Source organism: Polypterus senegalus, chromosome 18 (genome assembly GCF_016835505.1).
Source record: "Polypterus senegalus isolate Bchr_013 chromosome 18, ASM1683550v1, whole genome shotgun sequence".
In the NCBI taxonomy this organism is placed as follows: Eukaryota; Metazoa; Chordata; class Cladistia; order Polypteriformes; family Polypteridae; genus Polypterus; species Polypterus senegalus.
In genome coordinates, this window is record NC_053171.1 from 34,236,297 (window position 1) to 34,250,289 (window position 13,993).

General features: G+C 36.7%; 1 protein-coding gene across 1 annotated transcript in view; it reads left to right on the forward strand.

The window, feature by feature from the left end:
- Nucleotides 1-13,042, forward strand: part of ivd (isovaleryl-CoA dehydrogenase) — a 34,895-nt gene extending 21,853 nt beyond the window's left edge. The window contains exons 8-12 of the mRNA XM_039741261.1: nucleotides 2,926-3,019; nucleotides 3,660-3,741; nucleotides 6,684-6,788; nucleotides 11,638-11,710; nucleotides 12,035-13,042. Coding sequence (XP_039597195.1) covers nucleotides 2,926-3,019; nucleotides 3,660-3,741; nucleotides 6,684-6,788; nucleotides 11,638-11,710; nucleotides 12,035-12,168 — 488 coding nt within the window. The 3' untranslated portion in view covers nucleotides 12,169-13,042. The remainder of the gene's footprint in view (nucleotides 1-2,925; nucleotides 3,020-3,659; nucleotides 3,742-6,683; nucleotides 6,789-11,637; nucleotides 11,711-12,034) is intronic.
- The last annotated feature ends 951 nt before the right edge of the window (nucleotides 13,043-13,993 follow it).

Here is a 13,993-nt window from a genome sequence, read left to right on the forward strand (position 1 = left end):
GTGACTTTATTCCTCGTGCACATTTGTTTTCTAAACAAGCAATACATCTTGGTTTGGCTTTCAAACATTTTGTTTAAATTGCATACATCTAATTATAGAAATACCTAGGACAAAGAATAATGAAGAATTAAAAAAACACACTCGGCACATTACACTATTTCAAATACTATTAAAAATAATGCCACTATCTTCCTTTTGTTGGTGAAGAATGTGTCCACTTCAAATACATGGCTGCAATACACATTGCATATTTTTAAGACCGTCTTTGTAAAGTGCGTCCTCATTGTAGTTATTAATGCACTTTTCCACTAGTGTCTCCTAGCTTTCTTGAAGAGTTAGTAGCTTCCTACCAGTACCGTTTGGAATACTGAATGCTTGAAAAAGATCCTTATGTACTGGTCTGGGTTCCTTACTAAACAAATGTACTTTTGTTGGTTCTTTTGGATTGACATTCCTTTTTTTGGTTTAGAAATGTCCTTATTGATGTTTCTTAAAAAATTGCTGTGTCTATTTTATTATATGATTATAACAACCTTTGTGGTATTTGGCATACATCCTTGATCCCTGCATACCTTCAGAAAAGTTTTTTTGACTATTTGACAAGTTTTTTTAAAGTGTTATTTTTTTGTCTTGCTGGATAATAATGTACATATAATTGACAAACTATGCTCGTACTTAGGTTATTGTTGCACAATTGTTGCCTGTTTTCAAACCGAATGTGTGGTGTACTTCACTAAATGCATCACTTGTACCTGACCCCATGGCCCTCACTTGTTCCCCTTAGTTTGTGTCTTGTAGCCAGCACTGGACATTTCCTTAGATGCCTGTTGCCTGCAGTTTAAGCTATTATATGAAAACTTGGCAAAAATTTTCTTTTGAAAACCATGTTATATATTATCTGTGTCACCTTCTTGAAGAAATCAAACAAGCTTGTTAAACACAATCTGCTTGCTGTAAATCCTTTTTGGCAATCTCTCAGAATGTTTGGGGGGAAAAGTCCTTCTCTCTTTTAGCTTTTTATTGGAGTTTATATCACATTAGAAGACATTGATTTTTTGGCTATATTAACCTGGGTTTATTTTGTTTCCTTTCTCGTACAGGAAAAGGTACATTTGCTATTTTTAGGGTTTTTCTTATTCTAAGTGAATTCTGGGGAAAAAAAATTCAGCGAGTGACCTCCAAATAATATTCTTCATCTTTGTCTGAATTCTTATCTTGCCTTGAACAAGCTTGACTTTAGTGCCCCCATTACTCATACCTACGTATCTTCTTTTTTCACAGATACACTTCACTGCTTTGTACAACGCCTTTTTAACTTAGAGTGTGACATATTGTCTATGCCATTCCTCTTAAATATTTGTGAAAATTATTCAACAAGAATTGCGGTGTGTTCTTGAACTACTGGTTTACAGTATCATACCCCTGCCCTGCATACATTGGCTATCTTGTAAATTTATTTAAAAAAAATCTAAATTCTAACATGACCATGTTTGCTTTTGCAGTTGTTTACTTGTCTTAATGGTAGAACAAAAAACTTTAAGAGACCCTCTGAGGTCTAGTACTGAAGTTCTGACAGCAGCTGGCATAAGTACAAGAAAACCATAGATGAGTGCATGTTATGAGGCAATTATGATATGTGTACAGGAAACCAAATGCATTGTTCTGATCTGACTCTCTACTAATAGTGGACTTTTTGAAAATACCAGTATATAGGGGAAAAAAAAAAGAAAGTGCACTCGGTCAACAACTAGAAAAACTAGGGATTTCCTGGAGACAAAGTAATTGAGACAAATAATTTTTATGTAAGGATCAGAGGAGAGGCATCACTCTATAGATGCAATTAGCTCAGCATGAGATATGATGCCATTGGCTATTTAGAATACTTTGGTGGGAGCCCTCCGTGGCGTACATAAAAGTGGTTATGAAAACTCTTTAACAATTTCATCCCACTTGAAATTCAGTGTCCATCAGCTCCCTTCAGTGTCATTGCTACGGATTTGCGAATGTTCAGTTACATTTCTTATAGTCACTCTTTGCATGTAGTGTTTTGATTCTGTTTTTAAGTAAAACTGTATTTTAAACAGGGCTGTACATCTGACTACATAAAGAAACCCTTTCTAATTAATGAATCCATTCTCCATAAACATTATTTCTAAGTACTACTTTATTACAGTCTCTAACACAAGATTAGGGTAGTTACCACAAACTTGAAAGGTTGATTGTACAAGATTCTATATACTGTACATTATTTTTGTCTTTATAAATGTTGCAAATGTTTTTTTCTTTTCACCTTGACTTCATTTTTTAGTTTTGGTGACCCCATACCATTATCCCCCCAGGCATAATTTTATAATCAGTATATTACAAATGATGAAGGACACCTAATTATTTAACAAGATTAATCAATTATTTCTTTAAAAATATGCTTTACATCCAATTATGAGGTTTTGAAAGTCTTCCCCTGGTCTCACACGTCTTTGTCCTTGGGGTAATTAAATGCATTCGGGGGATATGGGTTTGGCTGTTGAGTGCCTCTGAAGCTGCCGCCAATTAGTGTAATAATACTAACAATTAAATGTTGATCTAAAGATGTTGAAGTCCAAAATATATTCTCATGGGATCATTGTGAGTATAGATGACTTGTTTGTCTGAAATCAGTTTTAAAGACCTGGTAAGAGAAATAGCCACTTGTGTATACTGAATGAGAGCTTTATTTTATTTCTTCACAGTAAAATTTTAAAGTACTATTTGTAATATAATGGTTTACCAAAATAAATGTTTGTGGAGTTCAAATATAAATGACACGATTCAATTTGCAGGCTTAAAGAAGGTGACAGAAGATGCAATGCAAACTTGTACATACTGTATGTGAAATACAATTGCTTGCCTTTTTAATTAATGTTTTTTGTTTTTTTTTTTCCTTAGAGAAAAATATGCTGGGCCACTTGAACAAAGGAGTTTATGTGCTGATGAGCGGTTTAGACTTGGAACGACTGGTGTTGTCAGCTGGGCCCTTAGGGTAACAGAAGTGAAATGTCTAATGAAAGGCTTGCTGATATTTATTTTTTCTTTAATAAACATTGCTACACATATGCAGAAGATAAAAATGTGTTAGTCACCTAAAATTATTTAATAGCAATAAGGATCTGCTCCAAAGCTTTACATATCAAAATTGGAATGGCAGGTACACATCATGACATCATGTTATGATTTGTACTGGAGGTCTTCAGGTTGTTACAAAGGTAGTCCTAAATTACAGCACATTCAGAAGTCCAAAATGTATATGAAAGAAGTCAAAGAGGTCCAAACATTAGCTTAAAGGGTGAACCTTCTGTGATTTATTAACCAACTCAAATGTTTATTTCAATGCATGTAAAAAGAAAGTAAAGTACTGTACTGTACTTGCCTATGACATACTCCTATCATGGAACCCCAGGGCTAAACCCAAGGTGTTACCTTTACCTACTGTATATCGGGTAGAATGAATGAATTGTATTGTAGAGTGGACAGAGTCCATGCAGAAAATCCTTTTTACTGTTTTAATCTTGTCATTTGAAGGTAAAAAACCATGAGGAGTACTCATTACAGACATTTTAAATGTGTGCAGTTTGTTTTGTGTCTCATTGTCTATTTGCAGCACTAATGTGTTTTCATTCCAGGATTATGCAGGCAGTCCTTGATCATTCCATTCCATACATGCATGTGAGAGAAGCATTTGGACAGAAGATTGGTCACTTTCAGGTAATAGGCCTACTGAAAACACTCTCTGCAGGGATTTGCAGTTGTTTTTGATAGTTTAACAGGAGATGGTGCATTTGTAGCATCGATACACAATTAGACAAATATCAAGGAGGCCAAATGTGCACAAAATAGTGTGTTTATCATAAAAATAACAAACAAGGGGGTATTAATGGGGCAGACTCAAGTGACAAATTAATAGATGACAAACAAAACTCAAACTGCCCACTGTGTCTAGTTATCACAGGTCTTCAGATCTCAATTTACTGCTTAGGTTGGTTCATCTACATTTACAGCAACAGCACCCAGGCCTTTGACACTTTATCCTAAACTTTCCTCTTATCTCCGAATTGGGTATGCCTCCTATAAAGGCTTTAAAATGCCTTTTAGTGTGACTTCTGTCTAAGCCATAGAATGACTTTAAACAATTATTAAGAACAGCATTTTTTTTTAAATGTTACTTATCGCAAGTAGTTTGTAGCTAGACAAGTTTTTAATTAGGATAAAGTATCTGATATAATAGGGTTCTATGGTATCCCATGCTGGACATCAATAAACAAGATCAAAAGTCCATGAAAAAAATCTCACATTACTTGTGTTGCGTAATCCACACATGAAGTTGTCTAGTCACACGCTCACAATGTCCCAAACGCACAAATTTTTACTAAAATATTGTTAAATAAATCTCTGAAAAATGCTCTTGTGAACCAAAACAGAACACACTCGGATACGAACGAGCATGTGAATTAGCATTACATTTGTATTCATGTCCATAACTGAACTGAGCTGACCTTCTTGTTAAAACATTATGGACATGCACAAGTCTGAGGGATATTCTCTTTCTTATAATGTTTGCCTAAATTTGTTTTTAACTTTTCATTAATTTTACACGTGATTTTTGGTCATATCACATGAAGTGCAATGATAACCAATGAATACGCTTCTACTGGGCTTGACTTCGAACCAATAAATGAGATGGGAGTTGGGTCTTCAATTCAAATGCTTAGGTGCATCTCAGCACATTCCATTTGTGTTCATGATAGTGTTTTCCAGAAGTGGTTTATTTAACAATATTTTGTAAAAATACATGTGCTTATGAGATTGTCAGAATACAAGTGGATGACCGGGACATGTGGATTATGCAATATGGGTGATGTGAGATTTTTTTCATGGACCTTTTAATATTGATTGCTGTTGTATAGCTTTGGATACCATATATCACAAATATGTCCGAAACATTACAAAAACATGAGATTAGCCATTTTTCTCAACCACACTACAAACAACATGATTGTAAGCAATGTATAAAAGTACCATTTTTGGGCAGAATATTCCTTTAAGGTTATGAGTTGTCTCCATTGGCTACAGAGACAACAGAGAGCAGCAGAGTTACAAAAATAAGTAATTATTTGCATTCCAAAAAAGGCATTAGTGTCCATAGTGATGGAAGTGCTGGTTAAGGCCATATCTCATTTGATGCCTTTTCCAGCAATTTTCACTTATGACCTTCATTTACATAATTGCAGTGAGTCAGTTGCAGTTGGTGACATGCTCCCATGAAGCCAATCACCTAATGCAACATACTTAACGACTCAGTCAGACTAGTCCACGACTTACTGTGACAAAACCATACAAGTTTGATTTTGTCTTTAGTTGTAGGGAAGAACTCTGTGTACATTACTGCTGACATGTTTGGTATGCTTTTATAAAATGCAGTATATAGTACAAAAATAAATTCCATTTTTAGATCACTACATAAGGAGAAGCATTGGGGGTTGGAAAATTTATAGAAGTTATTCAGTGACTAAGTAATTGTACTAATTAAGCAAACAATGGGTACATTTTTGAGATAAAGGCTTGAACATCTGTAGCTGTTGATCTTTAATTTCATATCTTGTAATTATTGGCAAAAAAGTCAAAGGCTACATTCTAGTGTGAAGTGTTAAGAATCAATTAACAGTAAAAGCTCCCTGACACATGCTACGTATTTAGTTAGCATTGTTCTATTAAGCACGCGGTCTGGCTGGTAAATAAAGGTGATGTAGTTGCATTTGTCAAGAGTCTCCAAAATAGATACAAGTCCACAGTCCCAGTATCTTTGTTTTAAACGTTTCACTTAAATTCAAAGCAAACTGTTAACAGAAAATAAAGGGAAAAAATTATATTGCACTCCAAAAAACACTTCTTGTCTGACTTTCTGTTTATGGCTTAAGTATCTTCATTACATTTCTATACGCTTCTATGTGTTATCACATATACTTGACATACATGATGACAAATGTACATACATACATACCTATAGTGACTCAAAGTTTTTCCATTTGCACTCAATCTAACCTATCTAACAGTTCAAGTTTAATTTTTGTAACAATCAAAGATCATTCTGTTGTCACACCAGAAATATAGCAGAGTATTAAGAATATTCCATTAATATGTTAGCTTAAATAGGATAAAATGGAATCTTCCCTTATCTTTGCAGCTATGTGAACTTGCATTCTATTCAAATTAGCAAACACTGAATTTACCATTAACAATAACTTACTAGGAATAACTCTTACAGGTGATATGAAAGTATTTGAAGTGTTTGTTATGTTTAACTGGCCTAACATCTGGCAATTTTTTATCTATCAGTTTATCTTCTAAAATCCACTTATCTTTCTGTGTTTGAGATTCTGTGTGAGTCAGATTTGAAAAGACAAAAGAGATCTTCTAAAACATGCAGGCAAATTCCCAAGGTGCTGTGGGAGAACTTCATCATGAAATGAAACAAAAGGCACTATCAAACCCAGAAGTGCTGTGCCTCAGTCAGTGACCACCCCAGGGTATATGTTCATGGGGAGAGGGTGCATGTGTTTCGTTGGATTGGAGGATGTACTTGGTTCCCACGCCTCCCACTCATTCCTTTGCTCTAACTTTTGTCTTTTTTTCTTTTTCCCATTCTTTAGCTGTTGCAAGGTAAAATGGCAGATATGTACACACGCCTGAGTGCATGCCGGCAGTATGTATACAGTGTTGCTAGAGCTTGTGACAGAGGACACTTCAGTGCAAAGGTGAGCTTTGGGAGAGTGAGCATGTAACTTTAAATAAATCTGTGCACTAATATGAGGAGGCCTAGCCAGTTGTTGCAGAAGCAATATAAATAAATAAATTATATATATCTATCATTTCTATAATTCTCCTACGCAAATGTTTACATTTCAGCCTGGTCTTAGGAATGAAACTCGCTGTTGAGGATGCCTCTGTACGGTTCAAAGCTCTGCTCAAGACGGATTATTGTAAAACTCCATTTTCAAGTACAACGAAAATGCAACACTGATAGAGAGGCTTAGGCTAATGCCAGCACTACACTTTAAGATGCTCGATAGGCATAGCTGCAAGACTGGGTGGCTTCATGCATAATTGGGCTATTTTTATATTTATTTTGCATTTAAAAATGGCTTGGATGTGACTCTTCATTTTAGGGCATATTTCTTGAAATTGTGTGCAATTTTGTAAAGAAAAAAATGTGCGTTTGCATTTCCACACCCCTAACCCCCTAGATCTATGAAAAGCATCATTTTTCTTTCCTACTTATGACAATAATGTGTCACACACCCTCCTTTTTTAAAGTTCAAAATCTGTTTTGCAGGTAGTTACAATTAATTTAACCAATGACCTGTCATTCTCCACTGCTGCTGTTCAGTTATTGATAACATTGGGTATTGCTGTAGGGATCAGCCAATTATGGCTGATAAAAAATGTCCGTCTAAATAATAAAAGTATGAATGGGTGCCCAAAACAGGAATGCACAGTTGGCATAACTACAGTACCGAAAGTATTTTCATGGTAACTCTACTACTGTTGAAGCACATCATATAAATTAATACAAAAATAAACAATTTATTGAAAGGCACGGGACGATTATCCCAGTATAAAACAATTGATCACATCTGTTCTTTGAGAAAATGTGAAGCTTTAAGGCTCTAGCATAGTTGGTATGTCACTGTTTCTTATTTGGATGCCACGATTATAATTAAACACTAAACTATATTGGTATATTTATTAAAAAAAAAAAGGATGGTTCCTCTGTGAACAAAATGTGTTGTATTTCACCCTGACATTTGTAATTTGCAGTGTGATTTTTTTTTTTCTGTTAGGGGAGAAAAAAAAAAGTTTATTTCCTTGCTGAAGAAGCGTTAAAGACACAAGATTTGGTGACACACCTAATGAAGGCTATGCAGATGAAATGTGTCTTGTATGTCCTTTGCTCTTCAGCTTGGTAATAACCTTTAACTTTTTTCCTTTGCAGGTACATGTTGACACAGCCCTTCACTAAATTTCTGTTATGTTGTTTCACCAGAAAGAAAATAAAATGCAACATACAGAACCGTGAAAGAAGCTGTTGTCATCATTTTTTTTTTTTTGCCGTTTTATGATGATTATTTATCAAAGTCAATTTAAAGGCTTTGCTCTTTTGGTTGTACCCTCAACCAAATGGACATGGACCTCAGCCATTTGGAAAAATTACTGTTGAAATTTAACTACATAGCCCTCACCACTAATGCAAATTAAGTACCAATTTGCTATTCAGAGGAGTGTCAGTCATGGATGATGTTTACGGCTTGGGGGTAGTGGAGGGCATGTAATTGGCAATTTTCTGGTTTGAAACTAACCAATATAGAGCTGTATTTTGTAGTACTATGTGAGATTTTGACTGCGATTGTGATGTAAAGTGCCTGCCACATCTGGCAACCCTCTCCATAGGTAATATAGTTGTGTAGCAGAACTCAAGTGTGGCAAGAAAGCTGCATAGACCAGACACCCCTGCAGTCACATGCCTGATTTGTCATTTGAGTTGAAGGAGTTCACCTGTGGCTCAGCTGGCTGAAGTTGTTGCTCTCCCAGCAGAGGATCTGGGTTCATATTCCCAGTGCTCAATGGAGAGCGCTCATGATGGGAGCACCTCCTACTGGTAACAGGTGGAAAGACTTTAAATAAAACAAGAATACATTTTATGCATGCAATTTGAAAGCCAATATATTGCCTTGGTGTTTATTACAAACTAAGAAAGTGCACCAAGTTTTTTCTTGGGAGTGTAAGTATACAGCAGAATGCTGCATTAGGTGCTGTATAGTTCTGTATGCATGTATAGATTGATTTTTGGTAGTATTTATATTAAAAAAAATGTTTCTTAAGGGACTTCTAAAATATACAAATAGAAAAATTAAAGCTAGGTTTGATGTGGAATAACTTGAATAGTTAAAAATACCTTTATTCACACGCAGGGAGAGTGTGTTGAGCAGATGAAAAGAGTACTTTGAGGGGCTGATGAATGAAGAGAATGAGAGAGAGAGAGAGAGAGAGGGTAGGAGGATGTGGAGACAGTCAATAAGGATGTGAAACAAATTAGGAGGGAGGAAGTAAGGACAGTTATGAGGAGGATGAAAAATGGAAAGGCAGTCAGTCCAGATAGCATACCTTTAGAAGCATGGAAATCTTTAGGAGAGATGGTAGTGGAGTTTTTAACTGGATTGTTTAATGCAATTTTGGAAAATGAGAAGATGTCTAAGGAGTGGAGAAGAAGTGTAATTGTACCGATTTTTAAGAATAATGTGCAAAGCTGTAGTAACTGCAAAGAGATAAAATTGATGAGCCACAGCATGAAGTTATGGGAAAGAGTAGTGGAAGCCAGGTTAAGAAAAAGTGAAGTGATGATTAGTTAGCAGCAGTATGGTTTAATGCTGGGAAAGATAACTACAGATATGATGTTTACTCTGAGGGGGTTAATGGGGAAGTATACAGAAGAAGTTGCATTGTGTCTTTGTGTACATAGAGAAAGCATATGACAGGGTGCCCTGGGAGGAGTTTTGGTATTGTATGAGGAAGTCGGGAGTGGCAGAGAAGTATGTAAGAGGGGTACAGGATATGTTCGAAGGAAGTGTGACAGTGGTGAGGTCTGTGGTAGTGACAGATGCATTCAAGATAGAGGTGGTATTACAACAGGGAGTGGCTCTGAGTCCTGTCTTATTTGCGGTGGTAATGGACAGGTTGATAGACAAGATTAGACAGGAGTCTCCGTGGATTTGTGGATGACATTGTGATCTGTAGTGAGCAGGTTGAGGAGACCCTGGAGAGAGAGAGAGAGATATGCTCTAGAGAGGAGACGAGAGGAATGAAGGTCAGTATGAACAAAACTGAATACATATTTGTGTATGAGAGGGTGGTCAGTGGAATGGTGAGGATGAAGGGAGGAGAGTTGGAGAAGGTGGATGAGTTTAAATACTTGGGATGAACAGTACAGAGTAATTGGGAGTGCAGAAGAGAAGTGAAGAAGACAGTGCAGGCAGGGTGTAATGGGTGAAGAAGAGTGTCAGGAGTGATTTGTGACAGATGGATATAGGCAAGAGAGAAAGGGAAGGTCTACAGGATAGTAGTGAGACCAGCTATGTTATATGGGTTGATGATGGTGGCACTGACCAAAAAAACCGGAGACAGAGCTGGAGGTGGCAGAGTTAAAGATATTAAGGTTTGCATTGGGTGTGACGAAGATGGACAGGATTAGAAATGAGGACATTAAAGGGTCAGCTAAGGTTGGATGGTTTGGAGACAATGAAATGAGGACATTAAAGGGTCAGCTAAGGTTGGATGGTTTGGAGACAATGTCAGAGATTAGAGATTGTGTTGGTTTGGACATGTGCTGAGTATATTGGGAGAAAGGATAGAAATGTTAAGAATGGAGCTGCCAGGTAAGAAAGAGGAAGGTCTAAGAGGAGGTTAATTAACGTGTTGATAGAAGACATGCGGTTGGTGGGTGGGACAGAGCAAGATGCAGAGGACAGGAAGATATGGAACACAATGATCCGCTGTGGTGACCCCTAATAGGAGCAGCCGAAAGAAGAAGAAGAAAATAAAAATACCTTTATGAAACACATTTTTTTAAACCCAAAAGCTGATGAACCTTTTTTTATTTGTTTAAATCTGGGTGGGTTTTAGTTAGTTATTTTGTGGCTTGTTCTAAGGTTCATTTTCAAAGTTAAAACTGAATTAATAGGTGTAATTTTATTTTATTCCTGAATTTTTTTCTGTATTTCATTATTTTTCAAAAAATATTCATGCATAGTAATTTAGAACTCCATCATTTAGTTAGTGTTCTGATTATTTAGAAGGATGCATCTCTTTCTAAAATAAGGCTTCATGGTGTGGTTTTCATAAAAGACATTTTCAAACAATTGAAAAAATTCTAACAGCTGAATTTTTACGTTCATAGATGCCTTTGTAGTCAAGAAAAAGGTGTGACCTATAAGCTGAGGTTACTTGGGGAATGTTATACAGTATGTGGAAAAACATTTTCAGGCAGAAAGAGGGACACCCATTCACTCAAAAAAAAAATAAAAATCGGTAACACCAGCCTAGTGATAGGGTCGTTGAAAATAAAAGTGAGAAAACAGAAGGTCTAGATTGTATAAAAATAATAAAACAAAAGTGCTGCTTGGGAGGACTTATTGAAAGCTGGCCAACATCAGATCATCCCCATTGTATATGTATGTCACGCTCCGTGTTCACTCAGTGTTATGTCAAGTTAGGAGATCCCAGTAAAAACTGTGATTTCCCCCTCAGCCACTCTAAGCCATACTAAATAACGATCCGATCTGTCAGTTTATGCAGCCAAGGATAGGCCAGTTTATTTCCTTATCGCATCATCAAAGTTTTTCACTTGGGAAGAAATACAGCTTGGAGTTGTTAAAAATAAAAGTACTGCCGGCACTGCAGTGTGACCTGGCTGAATTGTGTGTTGTTCACATTATACTAAGCCTAACACCCGGAGTCATGTTGCAGAGATTGAACAAAGGACTGTTGTAACTCTTGACGCAGTAAGGATTGTCCTGAAGCTCAAGTGCACTTTTTGTTTTGTTCTTGTAGGACTGTGCCGGAGTCATTCTTTATGCAGCTGAATCAGCGACTCAAGTTGCTTTAGATGGCATTCAGTGTCTCGGTAGGAATTACATTTTTTTTTCTTCTTCTTCTTTGATCACACAAGTACAGGTGAGGTCAACATCTCCATCATAAAAGTACCTGCTAGCAGTCTGTTCAAAACCTGCATTCTAAGCAATGTTTGCATGTTTATGTAATCAGAAAACTACTGATTGCAGCCAGAAGGGGGTGCTAAGTTCTTAGTTTGGAGTTCAGTGTGTCAAGTTGTTGAATGGAGAGGTTTTCTGAGCGAATAAGTTGTAATGAGTTTTTAATAAGTTTTAGAACTATAACCAAAACACTTTTTTTTTTAATTGCTTGTTTTATTTTATTTTTATCTTTACAGGTGGAAATGGCTACATCAATGAATATCCAATGGGGCGTTTTTTACGAGATGCAAAACTGTATGAGATTGGAGCTGGTACCAGTGAAATCCGAAGGCTGGTCATCGGTAGAGCATTTAATGCAATGTTCAAGTGAGCTCTTATGCTCCAGCAGTCTAGAGGAAACAAAAGATACATTTGGAAATTCATTGAAATATATTGGGCTTTAAAGTACACTTTAGAAGCACACAAAGCACATACCCTTGTGATTCTCAATAGATTTTCTAATTGTGGTATTTTATAACCAAGAAGTGATATTATGAGCCTGTTAAAAGCACAGAGTTTGATTTAATTAGCTCTACTTGTACTATTCCATCACAGTCCATATATAATTAAACTGGTTACAGCAAATTGGTTGCTACTTTGCTTATAATTTTACTGAACTTAAATGGCGCCTCTAAATTACCCATACAAGTGTAGGTGGGCTTTGCGATGGACTGGCTTCATGTCCAAGGTTGTTTCCTGTTGCGTGTCCAGTGCTGTTCCTGTGCCCCACATAGAGTTGGATTAAGCAGGTTTGAGAGTACAGTATATGCATTCATGTACTACAGTTAACTGGATGTATTCTAGAGACCCTCAATGAACTGGTTATATTTGCCAATTTTCTTGGTTTTCTCAGCCCCATCCATTTTTAAACCTGCTAAATCTATTTAGCTTGAAATGAGGCACACATTTATTAAAAATAAAATTCTTCGTGAATACCTGACGTTGAACTCACAAAGTGAACATGTATGCTGTGCATTGTCATGTTACAGATATGCTTCATATCAGACACCTAGTAAAGTCCCCTAGTGCTTTTCAAAACTATGCGACTGCATCTCGTGTCATAGCTTATTGCAAGCTGCATAGATGGCTGCCAGTGAAATTTTTTTTTCTTAGTTGAATGTAAGGTCAGTTGATTTCCCAGATGTTGGAAAAGAGTCACCTGGCTGTAAAGTAATATGTTATATTAAAATATAAATGCTGGCTAAGAATTTAATGGTTGAGGGTAAATCTAAACCAGGGGTGCCCAATATGTCGATCGCGATTGACCAGTGGATCAGAAAGGGAGTGCAGGTAGATCGCGTTGCATTCAAAAAAAATTTTTTTTTAAATGTTAGTCTATCATATATACTCCCTATGGCATTTGCCACTTGATTGACATACAGAGCGGCCAGTCTGAGATCTCTTCTAACACACTGGTCATCCCGCATGCACGATGAAACGCGAAAGCTACTGCAAAACTCCGGCTGTGGTCTAGCTTTCCAATTTATATCAGATTAAAAAAAAATTGTTTGGGGAGGGTATGGGCTGGATGTGGAATTGGAAGAGGATTTTTTTCTCACAATGTCACAATTGAAGTGCGTTTGTCTGATCTATCAATCTATCATTGCTATTCCAAAGAAGGAAAACGTGGAAAGGCATTTTTGAGCTGTTCATAAAAACTACGAAACTGACTTCCTTCCGAAAAGCGATCTGAGAAAGAGAAAGGAGAGGGAACTAAAATTGAAGTTAATCGGACAGCCGTAATTTTTCACTGCTGAATTCAAAGCAAAGGCAGACACACCGAAGCATCGTTCCGGGTGAGTCACTCGATCATTAAGCATAAGAAGTCCTTCCAAGATGGAGAGATGATAAAAGAGGCCTTCATTGAGGCAGATGGCTAGGGAGAAATTCCTGCTGAAATTTCAAGACCCCTGGCCGGAGAAAAAGGAGTTTCTCCTTGTCATTAAACATGCAGAATACAAGCAACTTAATAACGATCAATGGCCGCTAGACTTGCCATTTTTTTTCCCCCGATATGACCAACATGCTGATTGAACTTAATTTACAGCTGCAATGAAAAGAGAAAACCATGGTCAATATAATTAGCTCAGTTAATGCTTTCAAACAAAAAATGCAACATCTGTCCTCAAAGCTGCAGCGCCTTGATTTGGGGAACA